We start from the raw sequence: 24,870 nt of genomic DNA, 5'->3' as shown, positions 1-24,870 counted from the left end.
AAACCCATTCCTCCACATGGGGAGGCTTCAGAAAATTTACCCTTCTTGAATACTTTAAGAAACAGACTTGTGGGGTGAGTACCAACATCCTTAAAAAGCCCAATCATTGTTCTTCTGTATGCTAGATCTTATCTAATGGACCACAGTCCCTCACTTAGGAAACTTAAATGTGATAGGTTTAATTGGATCCCAGAATGGCAGAGGCCAAGTGGTAATGTTCAATTGCAGAAGGCAAGATGGTTATATTTACCATAATAGACAGCAGAAGCAAAACAGTGATCAGAATGGTCTGACACATGTAGACCTATGGTGTTGGCTAATTAGTCATAGTGTTTCTATAAATGAAATAGATATGAATCTTCCTAAATTTTTCTTGGATTTCTATAAGCAGAAGAATTTTAGGGCAAATGAATAAAAGTGTACCTCAAACCATAACAGAGAATCACAGTCCCTCAACAAATTCCCAGACTTGAGCCAGTTTACAGACCCCATATGTCTCATTCCTCAGGCTGATGTCAAGTCTAGGCCATCTTATCAAAAATCATAACGCTTCTGCCAAAACTACCATCTGTGGACTCACAGGATGCTTCAGCCACCTTCATGGTATTCCACACAGCTTGCTTCTAATCAAGGAATACACTTCATAGCCAAAGAAGTGTAGCAATGGGCTCGTGATCATCACTATCCAGAAGCAGCTGGATTGACAGAAAGCTGGAATGACATAGTTGGCAGTATTTTTCAGGGTGGAGGCAAGGTTTCCCTGAAGACTTTATATGCCCTGAATCAACATCCCATATATAGTCTGTTTCTCCCATAGCTAGGATTCCCGGGCCCAGGAATCAGAGTGCAAGTGAGAATGGTACTGCTCACCATTACCCTAATGACCCACCAGAAATATTCTTACTTCCTGTTTTCAAGACCTTATGCTCTGTTGGCATAGACATCTTAAAGCCAGAGAGGGAAGCCTTGTACCAGGAGGTACAACAATAATCCCATTGAACTGGAAACAAAAATTTCCCCCTCATCATTTTGAGCTCCTCATGCCTCTAGGTAAACAAGCTAAAAAAGGAGATTAGGTGTTGGCATGGATGATTGGTCCAGACTACCAAGGGGTAATTGGACTATGACTCTACATGTGTGAAAGGAAGAACATATTTGAAGTACAGGAGATCCCTTTGGGCACCAGAAACAGGTGTTTACTGAAGGCCAAAGAACTACATAATGGGTAGTACAAGAAGGCAGATATTTAAGTAATGGAGTATCATGAAAAGAGTAAGCATTACTTAAAGAAAACCTTTGCCTTGTATTCCGGGGAGCTCTGGTCTTTGCCATTGCCTCCGGACATTGGTCTCCAGTGTCCAGGGAAAACTCTCCAGGCTTTCAATGCAGCCGCACACTCCTGACTCTACAGTGAGCTTCCAGGGCTGCAATTTTGATTGCTACTGGATCCTCTGGCTCTCCAGTGCACAGGCAGCCATTTTGTATTCTTCCCCATCTGATCCCACAGACAGCCATTGTGACTCTTCTGCTTCTGAAGCTGTATGACTACCTAATAATACCTTTGTATAACTGTATGTATATTTTATATTGATCCTGTTTCTCTGGAAAACTCTAATATGGTCATTTATGTCAAAAATCAGTTTGGCATATCTGTGTGGTGTATCTAGTTATGTCTATTCCTCCATTAATACCACATGGTCTTGATTATGATAGTTATATATGAGTCTTGAAATCATATTGATTATTCCCACTTTATTTATTTTTTTGTAAAGATTGCTGTAACCATGGTAGGGATTGTGCCTTTCTATATTAATTAAAGAACTGACATATTTGGTAATTGAGTCTTCCAATTCAAGAACATGATATTCCTCTAAATTTTTAAATCTTTTAAAATTTCTTTTTATCAGTGTTTTGTAGTTTTTAGCACCCAAGTATCATATATCTTTAGTTAGATTTATACCTGAATATTTATCTTTTTTGTAAGTAATTGGAAATGACATAATATATTTTGAATTTTTTTTTCATTTAGTTTATTGGTACATTTGAGGTATACAATACAGTTACATTCATCATTGGGATCCTGTACCTTTACATGAGTATCTTTGTTCTTATTTTTTTCCCCATTCCCCTGCTCTCCCTTCACCCCCTCCACCCTTTCCTATTTACAAAGACTTTGTTTCCTTGTTTTTCCTTTTTCTCATATTTTTTCTTTTCCCTTGTTTTCTTTCCCCTTCCTCTCCCACTTCCCCTATTACTTTAAACATTTTCTTCCTATTTCGCATTATCTATTATACATTTTGATTCTTATTTACAGTTTTAGTTTTTCACACCAGAGAAACTATTTGATATTTACACGTGTGTCCTATTTTTTCACTTAAGAGTATGGCCTCAATGTGCATCCACTTAGCTATAAAGGCCTCTAGTTTCTCATTCTTTATGGTTGAGTAGTATTCCATTTTATAAAATGAATTTTGGTTTTAACATATTCATTATTAGTACATAATTACATTTTTGTATGTTTATCTTGTATCTTGCAATTTTCTTGCTCATTTAACAGTTCTGCAATTTTTAAAAATTTCTTCAGATTTTTATAAAAAAATCCTATCACCTGCAAATTTTATTTCCTCCATTCCAATCTATATCACTGTTTTTATTAGTACATGTTTTTAGTACGTAACATTTACATTCCTTGTGGATGTACATAACACATCTTAATTACTTTCTTTATTCCCTCTCCCTTCCCCTCCCTCCCTACTTGCTATGATGTAATTTTTATTTTGCTCTTTATCCATAGTTTGGGTTTCTCACATTAAAGACACCATGCAATATTTAAGCTTGTGTGTCTGATTTATTTCACTTAATATTATGGCCTCAAGGTGCATCCATTTTCCTACAAAGGACTCAAGTTTATGTTTCTTTATGGCAGGGCTGTACTCCAGTGTGTGTAAATGTCACATTTTCTTTATCCACTAATCTGTTGGCACTTTTATTTCATTTTCTTGCTTTAATGTACTGAGTAGATTTTTCCAATGCTATGTTAAGAATGAGAACAAGGAGTATTTGCTTTTTCTCAATTTTAAGGGAAAGCATTTATTCTTTCACCACCAGTATCATGTTTGTTATAGCTGTTTTTGGAGATTCTTTTCATCAAATTGAAAAACTTCTTTATTCTTATTTTTCTATGGGAGTTTGAAAATTATAAATGAATGTTAAACTTTGTAAAGTTATTTCCTATATTATTGATAAGAGCATGGGATTTTTCTGCTTCATTATATTATGAAAGTGGATTATAAAGATTGATTTTTGCATAATGAAATGGCTTTGCATTCCTGGAATAAACCCTACTTGATCACAGTATATATTTCTTTTTCATATATTGCTGAATTCTGTTTGCTAAAATTTTCAGAGTTTTACACCTATATTTATGACAAACATTGATGTGTAGATTTCTTTTATATACTGTCTTTTTTGGCTTTGATATCAGATTAATACTAGGTTTATAAAATGAATCAGAAGTGTTCATATTCTTCTCATTGGAAGAGATTTTCAAAATTAATGTTAATTCTTTAAAGGCTTAGAAGAATTTTTCTTGGCTCATATTTTCTGATATATTCTCAATATTGGTTATTTGGCTCTCCTCTCTCTTTGTCTTGCTTCAGGTTTCACAATTTTATTGCCCTTTTCCTAATCTTTGTTTCATTCATTTGCTCTGTTGTTTTCCTGTTTCAATTTTATTGACTTCTGTTCATATTTTTTATTGTCATGTTTTTCTTCTTGCTTTGGGTTTATTTTCTTTCCTTTCTCCTTCCCCCCTCCTCATTCTTTCTCTTCCTCCTCTCCCTCCCCTTCTCCCCTTCCCTTTCTTCCCCTCTCCTTCTTTTCCTCCCCCTCCTTGCCATTTCCTCCTTCTTTTGTCTCTCCTGCTCCTCCTCCTGCTCCTCCTCCTGCTCCTCCTGCTCCTCCTCCTGCTCCTGCTCCTCCTGCTCCTCCTGCTCCTGCTCCTCCTCCTGCTCCTCCTGCTCCTCCTCCTGCTCCTCCTCCTCCTGCTCCTCCTGCTCCTCCTCCTGCTCCTGCTCCTCCTCCTCCTGCTCCTCCTCCTCCTGCTCCTCCTCCTTCTGCTCCTCCTGCTCCTCCTCCTGCTCCTCCTCCTGCTCCTCCTCCTCCTGCTCCTCCTCCTCCTGCTCCTCCTCCTGCTCCTCCTGCTCCTCCTCCTCCTGCTCCTCCTGCTCCTCCTCCTGCTCCTCCTCTTGCTCTTCTTCCTGCTCCTCCTTCTCCTCCTCCTCCTCTTCTTCCTGCTCCTCCACTTCTTTACATGTATTAAATATATTTGATACATTATATTTTCATTTAAATAAAAATTTAAATTTCTCTTGAGACAGTGTCTTGGACTCATGGGTTACTTAGAACTTTTGTTTTGTTTCCAAGTATTTGGACATTTCCCTGTTGTCATTCTGTTATTGACTTCTAGCTTGATTCTACTGTACTTTAAAAAAGCCTATATGGTTTAAATTATTTTATATTTTTTGAAGGTTTTCTGAACTGAGATATATATTGATATATGCTTCACAGACACTTGAAAATATTGCACATTTTTCCACTCTTGAATACAGTTTGATAGCTGTCAATTAGATCAGGTTCATGATATTATTGATTTTTGCTGATTTATTGTCTAGTTGTTCTATTAATTGTTCATAGAGGGGTTTGAAGATTTTCATCTATAATTTTCTATTTCCCATCTATCCATTCAGGTCTACCAGTTTTTACATTATATATTTTGCAGCTCTACTATTTAGTGCATATACACTGGCTTTCCAGATGTTGGCTCTTTTATCATTACATAATGTCCTCTGAAATTTAAATTGGTTTCTAGAAAAGGCAATGTAGTACTTCTTGCACACCTACTTTGGTAGTTTCTGTTTTACATCATTATGTTGTTATTGAGTTCACTTGTATGGTTCTCTGAAGCTGCTTGTTTGCTAGGTGACCATATTTATGTCAATCTGTAATCCTTCCCAGACCACTAATATTTTTAAGTGATTTTTTTGGAAAAGGATATCTTGAGACAAAGATAAAACTACAAAAGAGCCATTTGACATGGAACATAGAAATTCCCAGGTTCAGAAAGCCTTTCAGATCACAAGTTCAATTCTACCTTTGTGACAAATCCTTTTTAAATATGTCATTTTAAAAAACAAGAGTGAGAGGAGGGACTAGATTGTCACAGAACATAAGAAAACTCTGGGGAGGACTTTGACATTACTTCCACCTCTCAAGTCCCCGCACAGAGAGCCCTGACAGCTCACACCCAAAATAATTAAGACAGGACCCAGTCCGTCTTTGGGCAGCACAGAGGGATCCCTGACAGGGCCACACATGAAGCTATTACCAGCCATTACTGCTTGGTGAATTGGTTTATTCGGTATTCTTTGGGACCCTCAGGAACTGACCCATGTTTTGATTGGGTGACGAGTTGGGGGATGGAAGCATGTAGCACCTCCTAGAAAGGAAGGCGATTCGGAAGGAAACAATGCTTTCTCAAGAGCACTAGCTTTGAGCCTAATGAACTAAACGGCAAGTCAGAACTTTATTGCTTTCAGCCAAAGAACACTACCAAACTTTCAGAACAAAGGGCAAGTACAAGGCATGCTTCTGAAAAGGTTATAAGATTTCAGAAGGGCAAAGTGATATTAAGTTTCTGAAAATAAAATATGCAATGGTTTCCAGGTGGTCTTATGCAAATGATCAACAGAACAATACACTACTGTGTCAAACAGATCAAAATTCGAAGTAACTGTGAGTTCTCCCCAAGTCTTGAAAGACCCAAAGAAGGAAAAAGTCCATTCACTTGTTTACTCAAGATATGTTGTTCTAGGTTTCTTATTTGATACATTATATGAATACCTACCTACATTGGAAAAAATGTAACTGATGTTTTTCAAAATTGTTTTTAGAACATTCACCAAAACTTTCCCTTCCCTCTCCTTTCCCGTACATACTTAAGGGCACATTAAAAGCAGTAGAATGAGACATTCTCTAGCCGACAAGTGCCAGGAATCATCTGTTAAACTGGAGGCGCGGGGGGGGGGAGGGGGGGCGTAGTTTTATTGACCTTTGTATTATCAAGGACATATAGTTTGAATCAAGAATTGCTTAAATTTGTGTTGATGTACGCCAAATTTATGCTTTCTATGTTCAAACAAAGCATTGAAAAACAAAACAAACAACAAACTGTTGGTTTGAGATTGCTAAATTTACACATAAATTCTAGAGTTCTGTGTGTATTCACACCCACTTCAGACAATTAATTACTAGGTATGTGACCTTGAAGAAGTTTGTTCAATTTTCTGCATTAGAAAAAAACATACGGACTGAAATTGTTGAGCGATAAATTTGGAAATGCATACAAAAAGGCCTGGCACACAGTAAGATCTGAATAAATGTCAGTAAACAGTTTATCCATGTGCTTAACCAGGTTGGCAGAGATGTATATGAATCGAGAAAAAAAAGATCTTGATGAAAGAAACAATTTCTTACAAGATTGTAAAAGATCAAAGAAAACAATTTCTTGCAAGAATGGAAAGGATCTAGCCTGCAGATTCAAAACTAGCTAATCCAATCAAAATGTGAATTTGAACTTTACCTTCCCCACACATCCACTGACTATTTAGTGAGACTGACACTACAACTTGTAAATTCACGGGCAGACTCTGGTCTTCTCCACGCCTGCTCAGGGCCTTCCAGCGCAGACTTGCAAGAGACAAACCGGAGCTCACCACTCAACTTGGGAAGCCTGCGCCTCCCAGGCCTGCAAGGAGGAGCGGCGCGGTGGGAGTGCAGGGTCTGGGCTGGGCAGGGCTGTTTCCCTCCTCCCTCCCTACTCCGCGCCCGCCTCCACCCTCGCTGACTTGTCCGGCCTCAGCGGTGGTGCCCCGCGCCCGCCCGCCCTTCCTTTCGGGGCGCGAGCCGGGCGCGGGAGGCGGGCTCAGCGCTGACGGGCCGCGCCTCTGCGGCGGGAAGGCGGAGGCGGAGGCGGAGGAGGAGAGGTGGAGGAGGCGGGGACTGCGCCGGGTGGTAGCTGGCGCCGCGCGCGGTGGGAAGAGCGGGTACCCAGCGGGCTCGGCTGGCGGCCTCTGCCCGCATCTCGGCCCCGCAGCCCCGCGCCTCTCCGCCCTTGTCTGGGGTCCGCGGCCAGAGGAGGCAGTGGAGCGCGGAGCCACTGGTAGGTTGCACGGGGACGGCGGCTCCGTCTGCAACCTTTTGTGCCGCAGAAAGGTGGTGATGGGTGGGGGCGGAGGTGGTGCCCCGTCCCGCGCCCAGTGCGCGTCCCGATCCCGGCGCCGCCCTTCCTCCCCGCCTCGTGTCAGGCGGACGCGCGGTGTCAAGCAGCGCCGGGACCCAGGCCGGGCTAGCCTGCGGGATGCGTGGCGGTGGAGCCTCGGGGCCCCGACCGCGGGGGGCCGGTCCCGCCCGAGCGGGGCGCTGCGGGCTGGGGCACTGGGTGGGGCCGCGCAGGGTGCGGGAGTCGTGGCGCCCTGGCCCAGGGGTGGGGCTGGAGTGTGCGGCGCGCGAGAGCGAGGGTGCGGGAGCGTGCGCCTCTGGGAAGGTGCGGAGACTCGGCGGTCGGGCGCCTCGCCGGGGCCGGTGCGGAAGTCGGGGTGCTGGCGCGCAGTGCGGGGCCGCAGGCCCGGGGCCGGCTGTGCAGTGGCTGCGCTTGGGCCTGCTGCGCCTTTGGCCGCCCGCCCGCCCGCAGCGGGGTGCGAGTGCCCGGGCCAGATAGCGCCCGCCCGGGGCCGGGCTCCGCGGCCTTATCGCTCCTGCGGCCCGGCTGTGTAGCCTGGGGGCCGGGCCGCCCGCGACGCCCGGGTCTGCTCTGCGGGTTGGGGGGGTGGGGGGCTGGCGGATCGGCCCGGGGCCGGCCGGAAGCCAGAGCGGCAGATGTCTCAGAGCGACGCCGCCCTCGCCCCACCTGTCGCGGGTGGACTGGGGCTGCTGGGGAGCGCAGGAAGAGGGTTTCGAGGAGGTCAGTACTCAGACCTGAAGTAGCGGCCCATTGTGAAGCTGCCAAACTCTCGCTCTTGGTGGAATCCGTGCCAGGATCGAAGGCCCCGTCCTTTTCCCCTTGCGAGGGTTCCGCATCTTCAGGGACTCCCGGCTTCTCCACCCACGCCACTTTGCACCGGCGGGGTTAGTGGCTTCCGCAAGTAGAGGTCTGAGGCTGTGGTGCACAGGTAAAACCGGAGCTGTAAACTTCCTAATCCTTCGGAGGAGGAAGCATGGAGGCTGCAGCATTTTATAGTGAGCTTGCCACTTCTGCCCAAAGAACAGAACAGTTCTTGCACTACATTCTCCTTTTACTGAGACTCTTCATTTTGCATTGTTTTTCTCAAAAAGCCACCCTACAATTTAGTTTTTTTTCTTCTTCTCTAATCCCGTGGAGCAGGATAGACCCTAAAGGCCTCCCTACAGTTAAAAGTTAGTAGCTTTTTTTTATTTTTTCTAATCTCTTGGAGCAGGGTAGAGCCCGGGAGATAGAAATGATCCTTTCCGAAAGTTTATTTTTCCAGTCATTTGAAAATAGAGTATTGGTTATTACTGCAGAAGCTTTGGCTACTTTATTAATATAAGGCCAAGATTTATGCTTACACTCTGATGTTTAATAAATATTTCACATGTTTTGGCGTTATGCAATTATATACATCATAAGCTTTAGAATGAACCGGGTGAAATTTCAAAACAAGCACAATGACCTCTTAATTTGGTAAGAACTGATGTCCTGCATATTTTTGCCAAAGTTTTGGGTTACTTAATAGCAAATGGAACTGTTCGTACTTTTCCAAGCTAGAAGATATTTTTATTGACTTTGCATAACTAAATTTGCTTACTACTTTCGAGATGCATTTCTGTATTGTTTTGGAGAGCTGTTTTAATATTAATTCTTAGTGGGAATAATAAAGCTTTATATACAGGATTTAAATGTTCTTTGCTGATTTGTAGCCTGAGGCGGTGAATCAGCTCTCTTACCCCAGAGGGAAGCTTGAATTTTGTCACCAGCTTGTCAAAATGCGTACCTGATTGGAAGATTTCTTTGGAAGGTTAGTCGCTGCTACCACGTACACCTGTACCGTTCGGATTTGCTTTCCTAAGAAGTAAATTTCTTGTAAAGACTGCATGTAGATTTACAGTTCCGGTTACTGTCAGTCATATTTGCAGTGAAACTGAATATTTTTTTCTAAAAGTAGAAGGATGGCTTTACATGAGGCTATTAGTAACCTGGGTTTAATTTTTAATAGCAGAAGTGGAAAGAAAATGAGTGCTGCACTTTTTAAGGGGGTTATTATTAAAAGATCTGATACTAGAAAGAGAAACACATTTTTTTTTTCTTACTGAACCAGTTATGGGTTGTCTTTTACCATGTTGGTGAGGTTATTGGTTTGTAAGGTCAGGGATGGTTTTAGAAAAGCCACACCCTATGTAATTCTTTCTCAAGTGGCAGTTTAATTTTTACAAATTGCAAATGATAAAACAAGATCATTTGAAGTAATGTCTGCTAAGAGAATTAGGTAAAGGTAAACTTTTTTTTTTCTTCATTGTGTGTGGTACCTTGGCAGTTGAACCATTTTCTTTCTGCTCAGTGTTTCAGTAGTTGAAAGATGTTTTGGTTCACATCTCTAACTTGTTTTAAGAGTAGACTTGGAGACTAGTGATTACAAAATATTTTCACTAGTCTGAATGGAATTTAAAAAATTCTATTTTTTCCAAGTGCTTTTAGAAATTACTGGTCTCTCCTTAAATTGTCACTCAGAAATACTGTCTGTTTTTTCTCTTCATGTTTTGGGAATGAGAATTGAAACTCATAACTTCTACTCCACTGATTTCCTTGCCTAAAATTTACCTTACAATATTGAATGATTAGTGGGATTTATTTACCAAAATTCAGAAGGGCTATGTGCTGGCCTTCATATTTATAACCTTACAGTTTGTTAGGCGATAAATCTTGCTAATTTTTTTCTTTTGCTGGTGTATCTGCTGAAGCCTGAGATTTAAAGATGTGTGTGTGTTTGTGTATGTAAAGATTTTATGTGGTCCTGAACATTTCTAAATGGAGTTTTCTGTATTTTACAAACTCTAGGCTTCCCCCCTACCCTGGTCTTAAACATTTTATATTTGTCCCAGTGCCTGTACATTGCTGAGACATTTACTATGACTCAAGAAACCTTGTTGAATGACTGTCTGGTGAACAGTTGAGTGGTTGAGTGCATACACCTAAAAAAGTATTCCTGAGGATCAGAGTGCAAGGCCATTATACAACAAGGCTGTTTCTTCCATTTAAAAAATTCATCACCTATCCATGATTATGTATTACTTTTGAGTAGGATGACAATACATTTGCCATCTGGGGACATTTTTTCGAGTTAATGGGGGTACTGTAAATAATAATTCCTGGGTATTGACTAAACTGTGACTAAGGTCACTCTAATTTGAAGGACTTTCTTTAATTTTGATAGTATCTGTCACCTTACCTGAGAAATTCCACATGTGTACTAGTTAATGTTTGCAAACTTTTCTATTTGCCGAAGCTTCATTTCTGGTCAGGTTTTGGATGTCTTTTGCTTAGTGACCCAGAGGCCTGTGGGTAAACTCATGGCGGCCTTAATTCTTTGTTTTTCTTGTTTACAGTGTAATGTCCTTGGGCTTTCTGTTTTTTAGGTTCTTGTAGCTTAAACTTTGTTTTCTGTAGCCTTGATGGTATTTACTTCCTTTGGATTTCTGTGTATAGTTTAGAACTTGTCTAAGAATTTCATAGTGTCCCTTTTCCTCTGGCTGACTGGAGAGGAAATCCATTGATAGCTTTCCAAGCCTCAGGCAGCCTGAAGCCCAAGTCAACTGCAAGTGTTAGGGATTTGTAGATTTTTCAAGTATTCTAAAAATGAGTGTTCTTATTTGAAAGGAACACACTTTTTTTGGTGGCTTTTACATTATAATCTTTACATTGCTGCTTATGGCAAGTGGAAGGGAAATAAAACACTCCTTATAATTTTGAGGTAGATTCGTGTATAGGCAGTTTCTTAAAGTATTTTTAATGCTAGTTTCTTGCTCCACTCTTTTTTCCCCCTTGTTTTCACCACCTTTATCACCATCCTCATTCTTGAGCTCATCCTGTCCTCCTCCTAGTGCCTGTGCGCAGATAGCATTCAGTTGGACACAGTGAGGACAGTCAGAAATGAGTAAAAATCTGCACCTGTATCTTGGTTCTGCCTTGTGTTGCCCCTTTGACTGTTTGTGTTCTATTTTTGACTTGGCACTGGCAAAGCAGAGATAATGAGTTATTACACTTTGTTTACTATGAGATGACCGACCATTTCCTAGACTTCCACATCAGCTCCAGTGCAAGAGTTGGGTAATTACTTTAAGGCTCCCCTGTTTCCAATCCAGACTGGGGTTTTAGCCTGATCTTTCTTTTGGTGTTGAAAACAGTGGCCGTAAGTATAGTGTTTCAATGCATTTAAAAGCTTGAAAAGAAAAATGCAACATCAAATATATGGAATAAAAAATATGAAAGTTTAAATGGAATTAGGACTTTTAAAACTGTATTTACAACTAAGACATTCAGCTGTTTCTAATGCTCCTTCTTGATCTTTAGACCAAATTATGTGGAATCGTGGAATCTCAGATCTCTCACTTTGTCATTGTTGTAGTCCTGAAAAGTAGAGATAGACATCTGTATTTGCTATCCAACTGTATAATCAGCAAGTATTACTTGAGACTTTTTCCTGCCTTATAATTTATGATTTAAAAAATAGCTTGGAAGCTCTTAGGAGAGAGTCTGTGATTTAATGGGGATTTTATATAAGACTTTCCAGTCTGTATCTTAAAATTGCAGTATTTTTTAAGTTGGAAAAAACCTTAGAGACAGTAGTAAAACCTAACTGCCCCCATCCATTTCACAAATGAGGAAATAAGGCTTGTAAGTGCCTCCCCAAGTATGTAAGTAGGATTCCATTTACAGATACTGATTTCAAGAACAAGACATTATTAAGGCTGTGCTTATCACTGACCAGAGGCCGAGTATAAAGACAAATAAATGGGTTGGAGCCAGACCATTTAGGATTCAGATCCTTGCACCAACTCCCAAATAGTATCATTTGGGTGAATACTTGAAATGGTGATAAAAATACTTTTCTCATGGAGTAAAGGTGAAATGACAGGTATGTATGGCTTTTGGCATATGGCAGATAGTAAAAAATATTAGTTTCCTTTTACTCCCATTTCCCCATTAAAAATCTACTTATGTAAGATACCAACGTGAACTTTTAACAGTCACATTGGGGATACTTTTGAGGGCAATTTTATGAAATAAAAAAATTTGTCAGGGAACAGTTTTTGTTGCTTTACAATTCACTTTATGGTAAAACCAGAGACTTTGATGTTGAAGAAAAACCAAGTCTTAATTATCTAGATTTCTTGATTAGCCAACTTAAAAATAGTTGATGGTAAAATAAATGAAAAGGGGCCGTGCCTGTTGTGCACACTGAAAGAAGCTCTAAAGGCTGATCACCGGTAGTTTCTCCGAGTGACCTTTTCATTGCATGAGTTCCTTCGGTTTCTTAAGCTGAGGGAGCAGATACCTTTAATTTAGTAGATTGTCCATTTCCTTTTTGCTAAAGTTTTTCTGGATTTTCAGACAGATAATAAAGTGACAGATTTTTTGCCTTTTCCCTTGATTTTTTGTCTTTGGTTTAAGAACTTGTTGAATAGCACTATTGCCAATTTTTTTTCAGGCTCTGTGCACCTGTGTAGATAAAATCAACCCTCTCAGCTCAATGGAGCTTTCCCCCCTCCTTAAGTTGACTACTACCACAGAATACTCAACAACCAAAGAAACCTTTACAGGTGGAAAAGAGCTTTGGGGAGTTTTCTTGGTCTCAACAAATTAACCCAATTAACTGGTGAGGCAGAAGATAAAGATAGATTCTCTTGCACATGAATTCCCCAGGTAAGAGGGGGAAGACACAGAGGAGATGCCAGAAACCTTAAGTGGCAACTGTAAAGAAGTGTCTTTCTGTTTCTTTAAATAATATTTTCCAAGAACCTTTTGATTATTCTCCTCCCAGCTGTCTTAGAAAGAAATTTTATTGTTACTGTTTTATGGTTCAAATGAGTAGGCACCAATAATTAATTGCATCATAATAACATCACATATCTGTAAAAGGCTTTGCAGTATGCAGAGCACGTCCATCTACCTCATCTCATTTGATCCACGTAACAGTTGTAGTAGGGAGGAGGAAGGGTAGAATTATTGACCTTGTTTTAAAGATCGCCATTTATGCAAGGTCAGGAAGCAGAGAACTTGGCAGGTCCTGAGCAGGAGATTTTTTTTTTAAATCTCAGCCTTAGCATTCTTTTTTTCCATAAAATATCGTGAGTCTGTTGAACACATGAAGAGGACTAGGGTGGTAAAACCATTGCTTAAGTCTTGTTATTTTTCTTGTTCCTCTATTTAGCTTATTATCTAGGTAGAGTTTAAGCAATAAAATATAGGGGCACAGCATGGTGAGATGTTTGAAGATTCATTTAGCTGAATACACTCAAAATTACTTTATTTTTAAAGTAGGAAGATATTTATTGATTGGTCAAATTACTTTTTAATTGAATTAATTAATTATTGTATCCTTCATAACCTATACCTGGTATCAGTACGTACTGCTAGTTTCATCCTAGCTGTATTGCAGTTACAGTTGATACAATTGCCTTCTGAATTCTGTTACTTGTTAAATTACTGGTTTATTTTTGTATTTCATGTTTAGTATCTGGAGTAGAACAGAAAAATTATTATGCCTGTGTTCCCTTGGGACTCTTTGGAAATTGTTCGGTGACGTCTTCTGGGATTTAGTCTGGTGAGTTGTATTTTGCTTTTTCCGTATTGTTAGCTACTTGTATGAACATAATGTAAAGGATTGCTTAAATAAATAGGTGCATATGAAATGTTAGTGTATCATTGCAGATACGTATGCTATGAGATTTTTAAAGGTTAAAACTAAAATGATTACAAAATGCTAACATTATTTGAAATGTTTGATTCTGATTGAATATATTTTCCTTTATTAAAATTCCTGTAAGATAAAGGAGTTCTTATGCAATAATATTTCAAGATATATAGTAATTAGAGACAGATGGTTGCTTTAATTTGGGAAATTTTAGTAAAAATATTAATCTCCAAAAATTGGTGAAATAATTTCCAAAAAGTTCTAGTTGTGTATTATACATAATGCCAGGCTAACAGGTGGCTGAATGGAGAATCATTTTCATTTAGTTGGATAGCAGTTCACCAAGAGTGTGACATTCTTTTTATCTCACTATGAATTTAATCTGTTAAACGTATGCAGTGCTGTTGCTTCCTTTAGTTGTCTTTCTTTTCAATATGTCACATGTGTCTATGCTGACACAGTTGTCTGCATTATTTTTTCTTTGAAAGGGAAAATAATTAATAATGGTCTTTGTAGCTCTTTTGCATTTTCAAAACTATATTGTGAGTCATGCTTTGATATGTCAGTCTACTTGGCCAAAATCTTTGTGGGTCCTTGCTTTGAATTACTGAGAGAGGTCACAATCCTTGGAAAAAGCAGTTTCATGCTAAGCATTTTCTAAATTAGTGGTCAGCAGCAGAATGATTCAAAGGAATGATGGGCGAAAACAAAAATGCTGCTATTGTTAAGTAGATTTAGCCTCACAAATTTATAAAACATGCATTTTAAAACATTGAAAAAATGGAAACAGTACTAAAATTTGGAGTTTGGGGGAAAGAGCAAGAAGTCTGAAAGCCTTAAGTACAAAGCACATTTAGGAGGGAATTCAGTAAGAAACATTGTGGCTGAGTCAGTAACTCACTTAAAGCTAGGAGCAACTGGTAGAAATTACAGGAATGTATGTGTGTGTGTATGGAGTCTAAATCATCTCTATATGCATCTGTGTTCATTTGTTATATTTGTGTGTATGTGTTATATTTGTAAATAAAATTACATTCCAGCAGAGCAGTAAAAGGGGAAATGAATCAACTTGGGAGGCAGCAAGTTACCTGTCATTGAAGGTGATCAGATGTGCCCTGGGTAACCATTAGGACTCTTGTGACTCTATGATTATATGGGCCAGAAAATTATAAAGTTGGGAGTACTATCTAAAACCTGGAAATGTGACAAAGAATTCTTTATTTTTAACATCGGGCGTGGTGAAGTATAACTTACATACAGTAAAAATCAGTCTGTCACCTGGAATTGAACCCAGGGTTGTTGCATTGATCTACATCCTTCACTCATTTTTTATTTTTTTATTTTAAGATAGGTTTTCTTTAGGTTGCTAAGTTGCCCAGGTTGGGGTTGTACTTGTGATCCGCCTGCCTCGAATCCTTGAGGGCTCGGATTACATATCTGTGCTACCATGTCCAGAAAAACTTAGTTTAATGTGTTTTGACAAATGTATCCAGTTGTGTACTAATGGCTATAGTCAATTTATACAGTATTCACCTCAACTCCCCCAGTTCCCTTGCTAGTCTGTTCTCTCTCACCAATCCAGCTTTTGATAATCATTGATTAATTTCTAGCCCAATAGTTATACCTTTTCTAGAATGTCAGGTAAATGAAACCACATAGTATATAGCATTTTTCTGTCTGCTTCTTTTGCTTGGTGTATTCCTAGTTTGCACCTTTTCATTGCTGAATGATATTCCTCTGTATGCGTGGACCACAGTTTGTTCATCTGTTTCCCTGAGATGGATATTTGGCTTGTTTCAGGTTTATGGTAATTAGGAATGACCCTGTTATGAACATTCATGTTCAGATCTCTCTGTGGACATGTATTTTCATTTTCCTTGGGTATCTATGGGAGTGGGGTGGCAGGGTTATTTAATAAGCATGTATTCAACTCTATAAATTGCCAAATTTGTTTCCCAAAGAAACTGCACCTGCACAGGCTTTTAATTAGCTAATATACTGAAGTGCATGTGGGTGAAGTTTCTTAAATCTCATTCAGCACAGATTTGTTTTTATTTTATATCCAGTTTTAATAAGTTTGGTTAGCAAATATTTTCGGCTCACTGTGGATTAGAAACAGTAAATTAGAAGGCCTTAGGGGTAGGTGGCTAGTGATTATAAGGCAAAAATTATGTTAACTAACATAACTAAACAAGGGTAGGAACTTAAAGGAGTGAAATTCCTCTGATGAGTTCTATCTGACAAGTTTCTAAACCTATGTGCATATAAGAATCAGTTGGGATCTTTTAAAAATTTCAGAACCCAAGCTACACCCTAGTTCAATTAAATTACAAATCTGGAGTGGAACACAGATAATCAATATTTTGTGAAGCTCCTTGGATAATTTCATTGTATAGAGAAGTTCGGGAGCCACATATTGGAATCCCAGTAAATGAAATAAAAGGAGCACTAGACATGGAGCCAGGACGCTTGGGGTGTAGTGAAGGTCACTAACTACCTGTGGCTTCAGGCAAGCCCTTGCCTCCCTGGCTTCAGTGTCTTCTCTACAGGTAGGTGAACTCCCAAGACAGTTGTGGCATTGAAACTAGGTGATTCTAGCCATCAGTAGCCTAATTATCAGTTATCCTTTAGAGACCCCGTCTCACAAAAAAAGATCTATTTTGAATGATTTTGTTAACATGATGACATTTTTCTTTTGTATATTTAAGATGGTTATGTTCCTATTTGTTTTCTCTTACGTGGCATTGCTATATGTACCTAAATACAGTTAAAGCATACAAAGCAGTGTGTTGCTTACTGGGGGGAATTTTTCTGATAAGCCTGATTTTAAAAAAATTTGCATAACTCAATACTTCTAAAAAAGAATTCCTTGTGTGGCAGTTGTGAAACGTATTAGCTGTTTTCAGAGCTGGTCTGCAGAGCTGAGGTGTCTGTGCTGTATTTTCACAACATGACTTGGCGCCAAGTGCGTGGGAGGCTTGGCCTCCAGGAAAGTGTTAAAGCCGTGTGGACAGGGCAGAGCTGGTCACCTCTTTACTGCCCGTCTGGTGGATGAAGATCTACGTGTGTGATGGTTTGGGCCTGTTTGCTTCAGTCTCAGGCAGAATACTCAGATTGGGGAGTTGCATCCTGCACCCAATAATTTAAAAGTGTACACTGTGTTTTTCGTATACGTGTTATTTTCCTTGTTCTTTTTTTTGGTACCGGGGATCGAACTCCGGTCCTTGCGCTTGCACAGCAGGCGGTGAAACCACTGAGCTAAATACCTGGCCCCTATTTTCCTTTTTCTTGAAGGAAATGTGACAAGTAGTTTGTAAATTTCTTTCAAGAAATATCGAAGTGTTAAAGCTGAAAAATGCAGAGATTTGAGCTCAAAGAATGGGCACGAGGCCCTTCTCATTTATCTTTTCCTTTGCAGAAAATCAGACACAGTATCCTCTGACCACATCATCTTTCGTCTTCAGTAATTTATTTCTGCTTAGAAGCAGTAAGAGTAGAAATAGGCACTCTGTTGGTGAGTCTGTAGGTTGTACTTTCAAAAGTGTTTACATTAATTTTTAGTTATAGGAAATGTAAATTCACTCTTGTAAAAAATGACAACATGTTACATAAAGCTGTGTGATAGGTTGGCATAAAAATTTTAAAAGTATATGTTCTTTCACTCAGCATTTTTACTTTTGGAAGTTCTTGCGGAAATGCTCGTGTGTGTGTGTGTGTGTGTGTGTGTGTGTTGTGGTCAGAATAAGTGGACACCTACGCTTACATTTATAAATACATAGAAAAAGAAAGTATACATCAAAATAGAGGCTTCTTCTAGATGTGTCTAGCATTGATAGGAGCTGGAAAGGGATTTTTGTCTTTTCTAGAACATCGTTCTGAATTACTTGAATTGGATATCTTTCATTCTGCTTGTATTTTATAGACTTCAAAAACAGGAAAAAGAAAAAAGTAATCATTGAAGCAGGTTAGTGAGGGATGTAAAAGGGTAGAAGTTATCTGATCAGGGAAAGTACTTTTAAAAATTTTCATAGATCCCAAGAGCTGTCTGAAATATCTGTTTGCAGTTAGAGAATTTAGCAAGCAGGATTGAGCTCTAGACATGGAGCCCAATAAAACCTGTTTCTTGAAGTTGTCACCAACTCAAACATCTTGTAGCAGAGGAACTGGCTATGGACAATTGCTAGAGGTATTGATGCTCAATAACCTTATCTTTTGGGGAACTTTGTCTCTGAGAATTATACCCAAACTTTTAACAGATTTTCTGCTTATCATGAAAGAAGCATTGTTTAACTTCAAGTTAACTTTTCAGGTTTTCTTTTCTATACTTCCATCTGCAGAAAATTTGCTGCTTCTTTTACTGTAAGATTAACACTTGTTAGAAATTTTCTGTTTCCAGTCTTTTGCTTTAAACTATCTGTAGGCAACAAGGGGAACATGAAGGGCATCTTAGGGCTCTGAGTTTTAGTGGTCTGGAATGTATGGGCTAACACTGGAGTTGATTTCTTGATTCACTGTTTGTTGATGCAGTGGAAAGCCTGGTTACTGCACACACCAGCCTGTAGTATTTGTAAGGGTGCTCTGCAATCCGTTATCTTGGTGCTAGGCTTTTCGGACACCAGCTCATTTTAGAATAAGAAATAAAATGTCGAGTCATGAATAGTATTACTAAGTCCATAGGCAGGTTTGGGTTTTTTTTGTGTGTGTTGTAAAACCTGTGAAATATGCTGCTAAACACAGGTCATCTCACAATTGTAGTCTCTGTAGCTGGATTTCCTAAGGAATGCATTTTAACAAAAAATTTTGGAGCTGGTACAGCTTAGTAGTAAAGCCTGTGCAGCATGAATGAATATCTTCCCCCAAAACAAGGTTAAAAAAAATGCTGTAGAAAATACTGTACATCCTCCTGTCAGTATATGCTGGCCGGGTGCAGTAGTGTTACCCGTAGTCCATCCGCTTGGGATGGTGATTGCTGACTTTGAGGTTGTTCAATGTTTAGTGTCATTTTTGGCACAGTTGTGGAGTTTGAAGGCACCTAGATTACTTCTTCAAATGGGTACATCATTTCTGCCTATTTCTCTAAACCTTTACGTTCTGCCACCCTTCATCTTCAACCCCAAGAGATTCTAAGAGTCCCCAGTGGTTGGCTGTGGGACAGCAGGATTTGTTAAAAGTGGAAACAAACTTCTGTGCTTCTGTTTGCCACAGAAGCCTGTCCCCTCTTCTTTATTGCAGTACTGTCTCCTGTTAGCTTGCTTTGCACTTATTGTTCCTTTTAGACAAAAAGGATGAATGTCAGCCTGATGCTGGTGTGAATTATTACCCCACTCAGAAAGAGTGGGATCTGAATTCGTGGAGTTTAAGGACAGCTGAGCATAATGCAGCTGGTAGAAATGCATGGGTTTTTGCTGAGTGCCGAATTTGGAAGGGACCCAGACCAGTGTACCAGTGTGGACCCATTGCTCCAGGGTCTCTGGTGATGGCTTTCCTGTGGATTGGTGCTTAGTCTTTGCCCATAGCTCTGTTTGTTTCTGTCTCAGAAACCCCCTCTCCTTGTCCTTCAGAATGAAGTCTCAGGAGAAACAATTCTTGCCTGTAGCTGGCCATCAGGTTTTGTAGGTTGGAGGCCTTGGATCTGTCCTGTGCTCTTCCTAGGCTGGAGAATTAGTTGAGAAGGAAGGATTATTGTGTCATTTGGATTAGGATAAACATTTGTTTCTTTAGCAGGAAAATTTGGCGATGCCTCCTGTAGCTCTCAGAAGTCTGTTAGCTGAGAAATCTTAAATACATGCAAAGTAGCTGGAAATCAGTATTCTGATCCTATCAATAAAGAAACAAATTGCACAATGGAAGATAAATTTATTTTTATTTTAGTAAAATATAAAGCCAGTTACTTTAAATCTAGAAGGGTTGAGAAACAAGGATAGTCTGCTAAGTCAAAATTGGAAAATAGTGTGAGATTCGAGTAAATAGTGATCCCTGCCTGTGTTGATCCCTGTGACATTTGCTTTATTTCAGGAATAGTTATGAATGTTTGTTTTCTGTTGTGCTGTAGATGGGGACCGTAGTAAGGACAGGATGGCATCTGGTAACTTCACAGTCTCCTAACGAAGGAAAGTAGAGCATTCAAGTCAAGGAATAAAGTTCTCTTCTTCTGTTTTATGTTTTTAGTGTTCTAATTGCTTTAATTTTAAATAAAATAAATAAACCAAAACTTTAGGAAATGCTTCACTTAGCAAATAGTTATTTGTTTTATAAAAGGATTCATGAGAATTATGTGATATGATTGCCCTTTAGTAAATTTTTCATTGTAAACTCAATTATTTGACATTTGGACTAGCAATCTGAGGTAGTTGCCTAAAGCTGTGTAACTGTAACCCACTTGCAGTTGAAGATCAGTGGAAATAAAGTTTATCAGAAATGACACTGTCTCTGTCCCCCCGCTTTTCCTGGTTTATAAAGACAAGGGGTCTCTCGGTGTAGTGCAGGCTGGCCCTGAACTCACTGTGTAGTCCAGGCTGGCCTCAATCTTGCAGCAATCATCCTGCCTCAGACTCTTGAGTGCTGGGATTACAGGTGTGCACCATGATGCCTGGCTCATATTTTCTTTTCTAAAATTTGTTTTATCTGCAACTTTCTTGGAGCCTAGCCATTATTTGTGGTACTTCTTGTTGGTGGGGTTTTCCGAACTATGTAATATGATATTGTAATGAACAGTATTAGTATTCACTGTGAATCATTTTGCTGCATATTAAAATATTCAAAGAAATGATGCGGGCATTGCAAAATAAAATAAAACATGGTGTGTTTTATGATCAATCATAAAATAACACTTAATATTTTATATTATTAACACTAAATGATACCTGATATATTGGGTTAGGATTAACTTAAGCTGCAGAATGATTTTCCTTAAATAATTCATTGGGAATGAATCATTAGGATTTTCTTTAATTATTAGGAGTAATTCACATGGAAAGAGGAGTGTTTACAAGGTTTGGGGGAAACTTTATCAAAGACTGTTGTATACCTAAAAAGTAATTTTTTAGGTTTAAATTGGGTTCTTCGCAAAAGTTGATCAGCTTAATCAATTAGTGTATTATATGCCCCTTAAATACAATGGAAAAGATTTGCAGTTGTGAAGAGTTAAACATTTATTTTAAATTAAATGAGAGAAACATTTAATTTTCAAGATGGAAATATTTTGAGGATTTTTGTGAAAGTCTGTGAGCTTGCTCTTAATTACTTAATGTTAAGATCTGTGTTTGATTTGCTTAATACTGCATCAAGAAATAAACTTTACGTGGTTGAAGGGAGAACTGTGTTTAGAGAAATACTGTTTTTTGTTTACTTCTCCATGGGGACCTTTCATAGTACTGTAGGCTTTCATTTAACCTGCCTGTGAGTCCTTAAAGGCTGAGAGGGAGTGGTCCTTTCATGCCTGCTCCGAAATGCTTAATAGGCATAGGTAATAGTCTGCCAGTTGTACCTCAGCTGTCTTTCAGGATAGTGTTATCCCATGCCGCTAGACTTCTAAAAACATCTCGCCCAACCCCACCTTCTATGCATCCTGCTCTTCTGATCTGAGTCTGTTTACTTTTAGGAGCGTGCAGATTGGTGCCTAAAATGGAAGTAGATATAAATGGAGAGCCCAGAAGTACCCTGACCTCCCTGCCTTTGCCCGTGGCTGAGGTCAGCTCTCCGGGGAAAGCAGAGGCGGAGAAGCCCCGCTGCTCCAGCACACCCTGCTCACCCATGCGTCGGACTGTGTCAGGCTACCAGATCCTCCACATGGACTCTAACTATTTGGTTGGCTTCACAACTGGTGAGGAACTCCTGAAATTAGCCCAGAAGTGCACTGGAGGTGAAGAGAGCAAGGGAGAAGCCATGCCTACCTTGAGGTCTAAACAGCTGGACGCAGGACTTGGGCGTTCCTCTCGCTTGTATAAAACCAGAAGTAGGTACTACCAGCCATATGAGATTCCAGCTGTCAATGGCCGGAGGCGAAGGCGAATGCCTAGCTCAGGAGACAAGTGCACTAAATCCTTACCTTATGAACCTTATAAGGCCTTCCACGGGCCCTTGCCTCTATGTCTTCTTAAAGGTAAGAAGGCTCACTCCAAATCTCTGGACTACCTCAATCTAGATAAAATGAACATCAAGGAGCCAGCCGACACAGAAGTGCTACAGTACCAGCTTCAACACCTAACCCTCCGAGGGGACCGAGTATTTGCTAGGAATAACACATGAGTGACTCGCACCGCTTAAACCACTTTAGGTCAGCCTCCACTTGGCTAGAGAAAACCCGCTGTTGTACTCTGTACATGACTCTTCACATTATAGATGGTTATATCAGCTAAGTGTTCCTAGAACATAAAAATTGGATCAGATTTTGAATACAGGAATGAAATCACAGGTACTTCGGGGGGGGGGATATCATTCTAGAGCACGCAACTGCAAAGAAAACAGAATGTTGACCGTTAGTTTGTATAGCTCTTTAGCTAGGAAAAAAGGCTTTGGTACGGTAATTTCATCTTTACTAATTCTGACACTCAAATTGGGAATGTTATCTGCTTGGTTGTTGCTGACTTGGTATGATTCATTAGAACTTTATATCTTAAGTACACAAGTACTTCTCGAATCTCTGTATTTTACTATAAAATGTATGTAATGATTTGTTTTATGAAATTTAGAACTCGAACATTGCTGAATTGGACCACTTTTTATTTTTAAATATTAGGTTTAAATATTTTATAACTGGTTTTGCACTGAAAAAAGTTAACATTTCAGATTAAGAGAATAACCTTTCTTCACTTGCCTCAATAATATTGAGCAATGAATTTTTTATTTCCGCATGGAAAGTTATTGGTCTCTCTGGCTGTAAAATATTTCTTTATAGCATTATTAAAGTGTGTCTTATTAAATTTGAGATACAAAGTATTTATTTTACAATGAGTGGGGGGAAGCTTTTCCAGAAAGGTTCCAATATGAAGTTTTCGTAAGTTGAAAAAGTTTCCTTCGTGCTTATTTTCTAATTTAAAATTCATCTGGAACTTTAAAATGGAAAGGATTCTTTTAATTGTGGATTATAGGAATAATGGTGTTTGCGTCTGAATTTTCTGTAAGTGAACAGAACTTTAATAGAGGATCTCATGATTTCTACTATTGAATGCTTAAACTGCGTGTGAAATGATACCATTCAGCATGGCTTTGGGTCGTTCCAGTTTCCATTCTGTACAACACAGCACTCTTGGAGTTTCTAATGTCTAGGGTTAAGGTGCTTCTACAGTTTTAATGGGTTAATCCCGGATTACTTAACAATTTATGTCAATTGCACTGGTTTAATTTGTTGCTAAAGAAATAATGCCCTGGCTTTAGTAACAAATACAGCTCAACTATTCTTGAATATAGTTTGAAAAAAAATGTATGTAACTTACCTTTTGTAAACATTTCTATTTCCTTTTTTTTTTTTTTTGACTCTTGAAGGTGCAATTTATTACTTATTTGGCATTTTTGGCAACACAGAATTGCGTTTTATGTTTTATTTTGGGGGCTGAGAGTTTTTTAGGTATTAGCAACCTTGCCTATAAAATAACATCTTTTAATTAATGAGTGGGTCGTTCCTGGTACAATTGTGATTTTCCTTTAGCCAAAATCAATGGCAAACTTTAGAGCAGAATGCATATTAGGAAACCCTAGAACTCTTAATCAATGTTTATTATACTTTCACTAAGGCAAACCATGTGAAAGAGCCTTGGAGTTGGCCTGCATCGTACTGAGTTGATCAGATTTCTTGGAGGGCTGGAAATTTTCAGCTGTTGTATATTTTAAAGTAAATTGCACCTTTGTAACATATTGTACTGATGAATGATCACTAAGATTAACTATATCTATACAGTTATTAGTTTGACAAGAAATAGAATCCTGTCAGATGCCAAAGAGTTGGGATTTTTACATTTAATGATTAAACACCGTTATTTATTGATGATTTACCCATGGAACTGTATTATTTCTAACTATGAAATAAAAGGGTGATGTAAACATATATTGTTATGTGGTGTTTTGAACTAGATCCATTATCAATAGGCTAGTTGCATCCAGGCTTACATCCAAGAACTTATTTTAAGGCCCTAATTTTGTAAAACAAAAGCCCAAAACATTTACTTTTGATTCTGATTGACATTTCAAGGTAAAGGACAAATTCATGGCAATCAAATGTATTCAGTCTATTAGGAAACACAGCTATTTACCTGTGAGCTCTGTCTCAGCCCAGGTGCCTAAATTTCTTAAGCTAAATAAAAATAACTTTTGCTTTTGTTTTACTTTTATTAAAAAGCAAGAGAGGGCTGGGGATTTAGCTCAGTGGTTTCGCCGCCTGCTGCGCAAACTCAAAGATCCGAGTTCGATCTCCGGTACCAAAAAAAAAGAGAAACTGAACTGTGGGAAAAATGAGAAGGTCCAGAGCATGAGGTACAGCATTTTTGCACTTTGCAGATGAGTAATGATAGATTATTTTAAAATTGATTTCCTAGAAAGAAACCTTTAAAACTCTAGGTCAGTGGTTTTTGAAATGTTTTTTGCAGAGCATCTTCATTAATTTAGTCTTACTTTCTCTGCACTTCATAAAATTGTGCTTCTATAGAAAATAATATTTTACCAAAAAAAACCCCCAAAAAACAAAAAAAGCAAAAAACCTGGATGTCTTTCAAGCTGAAAACATTCCTCTACCATGGTTTCTATTTTGGAACCCTTTTTTTAAAAATCCAATTTAATGTTCCATACTAAACAGGGCATACTTTTGGCCAGAATATAGCTAATGGTGTTATCTTACAGTATTTGTTGCAGCCCATTTAACTTCATTTTTTTTCATAAAGTGCCATGTGTTAGA

General features: G+C 39.1%; 1 protein-coding gene across 9 annotated transcripts; it reads left to right on the top strand.

The window, feature by feature from the left end:
* The first annotated feature begins 7,079 nt into the window (after nucleotides 1-7,079).
* On the top strand, nucleotides 7,080-24,027 carry Macir (macrophage immunometabolism regulator). 9 transcript variants are annotated; one of them, XM_004841754.4, is made up of 4 exons: nucleotides 7,081-7,219; nucleotides 8,995-9,092; nucleotides 13,806-13,895; nucleotides 21,586-24,027. In XM_004841754.4, the coding sequence occupies exon 4, from the start codon at nucleotides 21,609-21,611 to the stop codon at nucleotides 22,230-22,232; it is 624 nt and encodes a 207-aa protein (XP_004841811.2). In that variant the 5' UTR covers nucleotides 7,081-7,219; nucleotides 8,995-9,092; nucleotides 13,806-13,895; nucleotides 21,586-21,608; the 3' UTR covers nucleotides 22,233-24,027. The 9 variants fall into 9 exon arrangements, 7 of the variants coding, with proteins under 7 accessions (XP_004841812.2, XP_004841811.2, XP_087037019.1 ...); XM_013071120.3 differs by lacking the exon at nucleotides 7,081-7,219 and adding an exon at nucleotides 7,777-8,020; XM_021255846.2 differs by lacking the exon at nucleotides 7,081-7,219 and adding an exon at nucleotides 7,878-8,228.
* Nucleotides 24,028-24,870: the final 843 nt, after the last annotated feature.

Source organism: Heterocephalus glaber, unplaced genomic scaffold (genome assembly GCF_053883595.1).
Source record: "Heterocephalus glaber isolate CG9 unplaced genomic scaffold, H.glaber_assembly_v1.0 deba00001465, whole genome shotgun sequence".
In the NCBI taxonomy this organism is placed as follows: domain Eukaryota; kingdom Metazoa; phylum Chordata; class Mammalia; order Rodentia; family Bathyergidae; genus Heterocephalus; species Heterocephalus glaber.
This window is presented reverse-complemented; position numbering and strand designations above follow the sequence as displayed.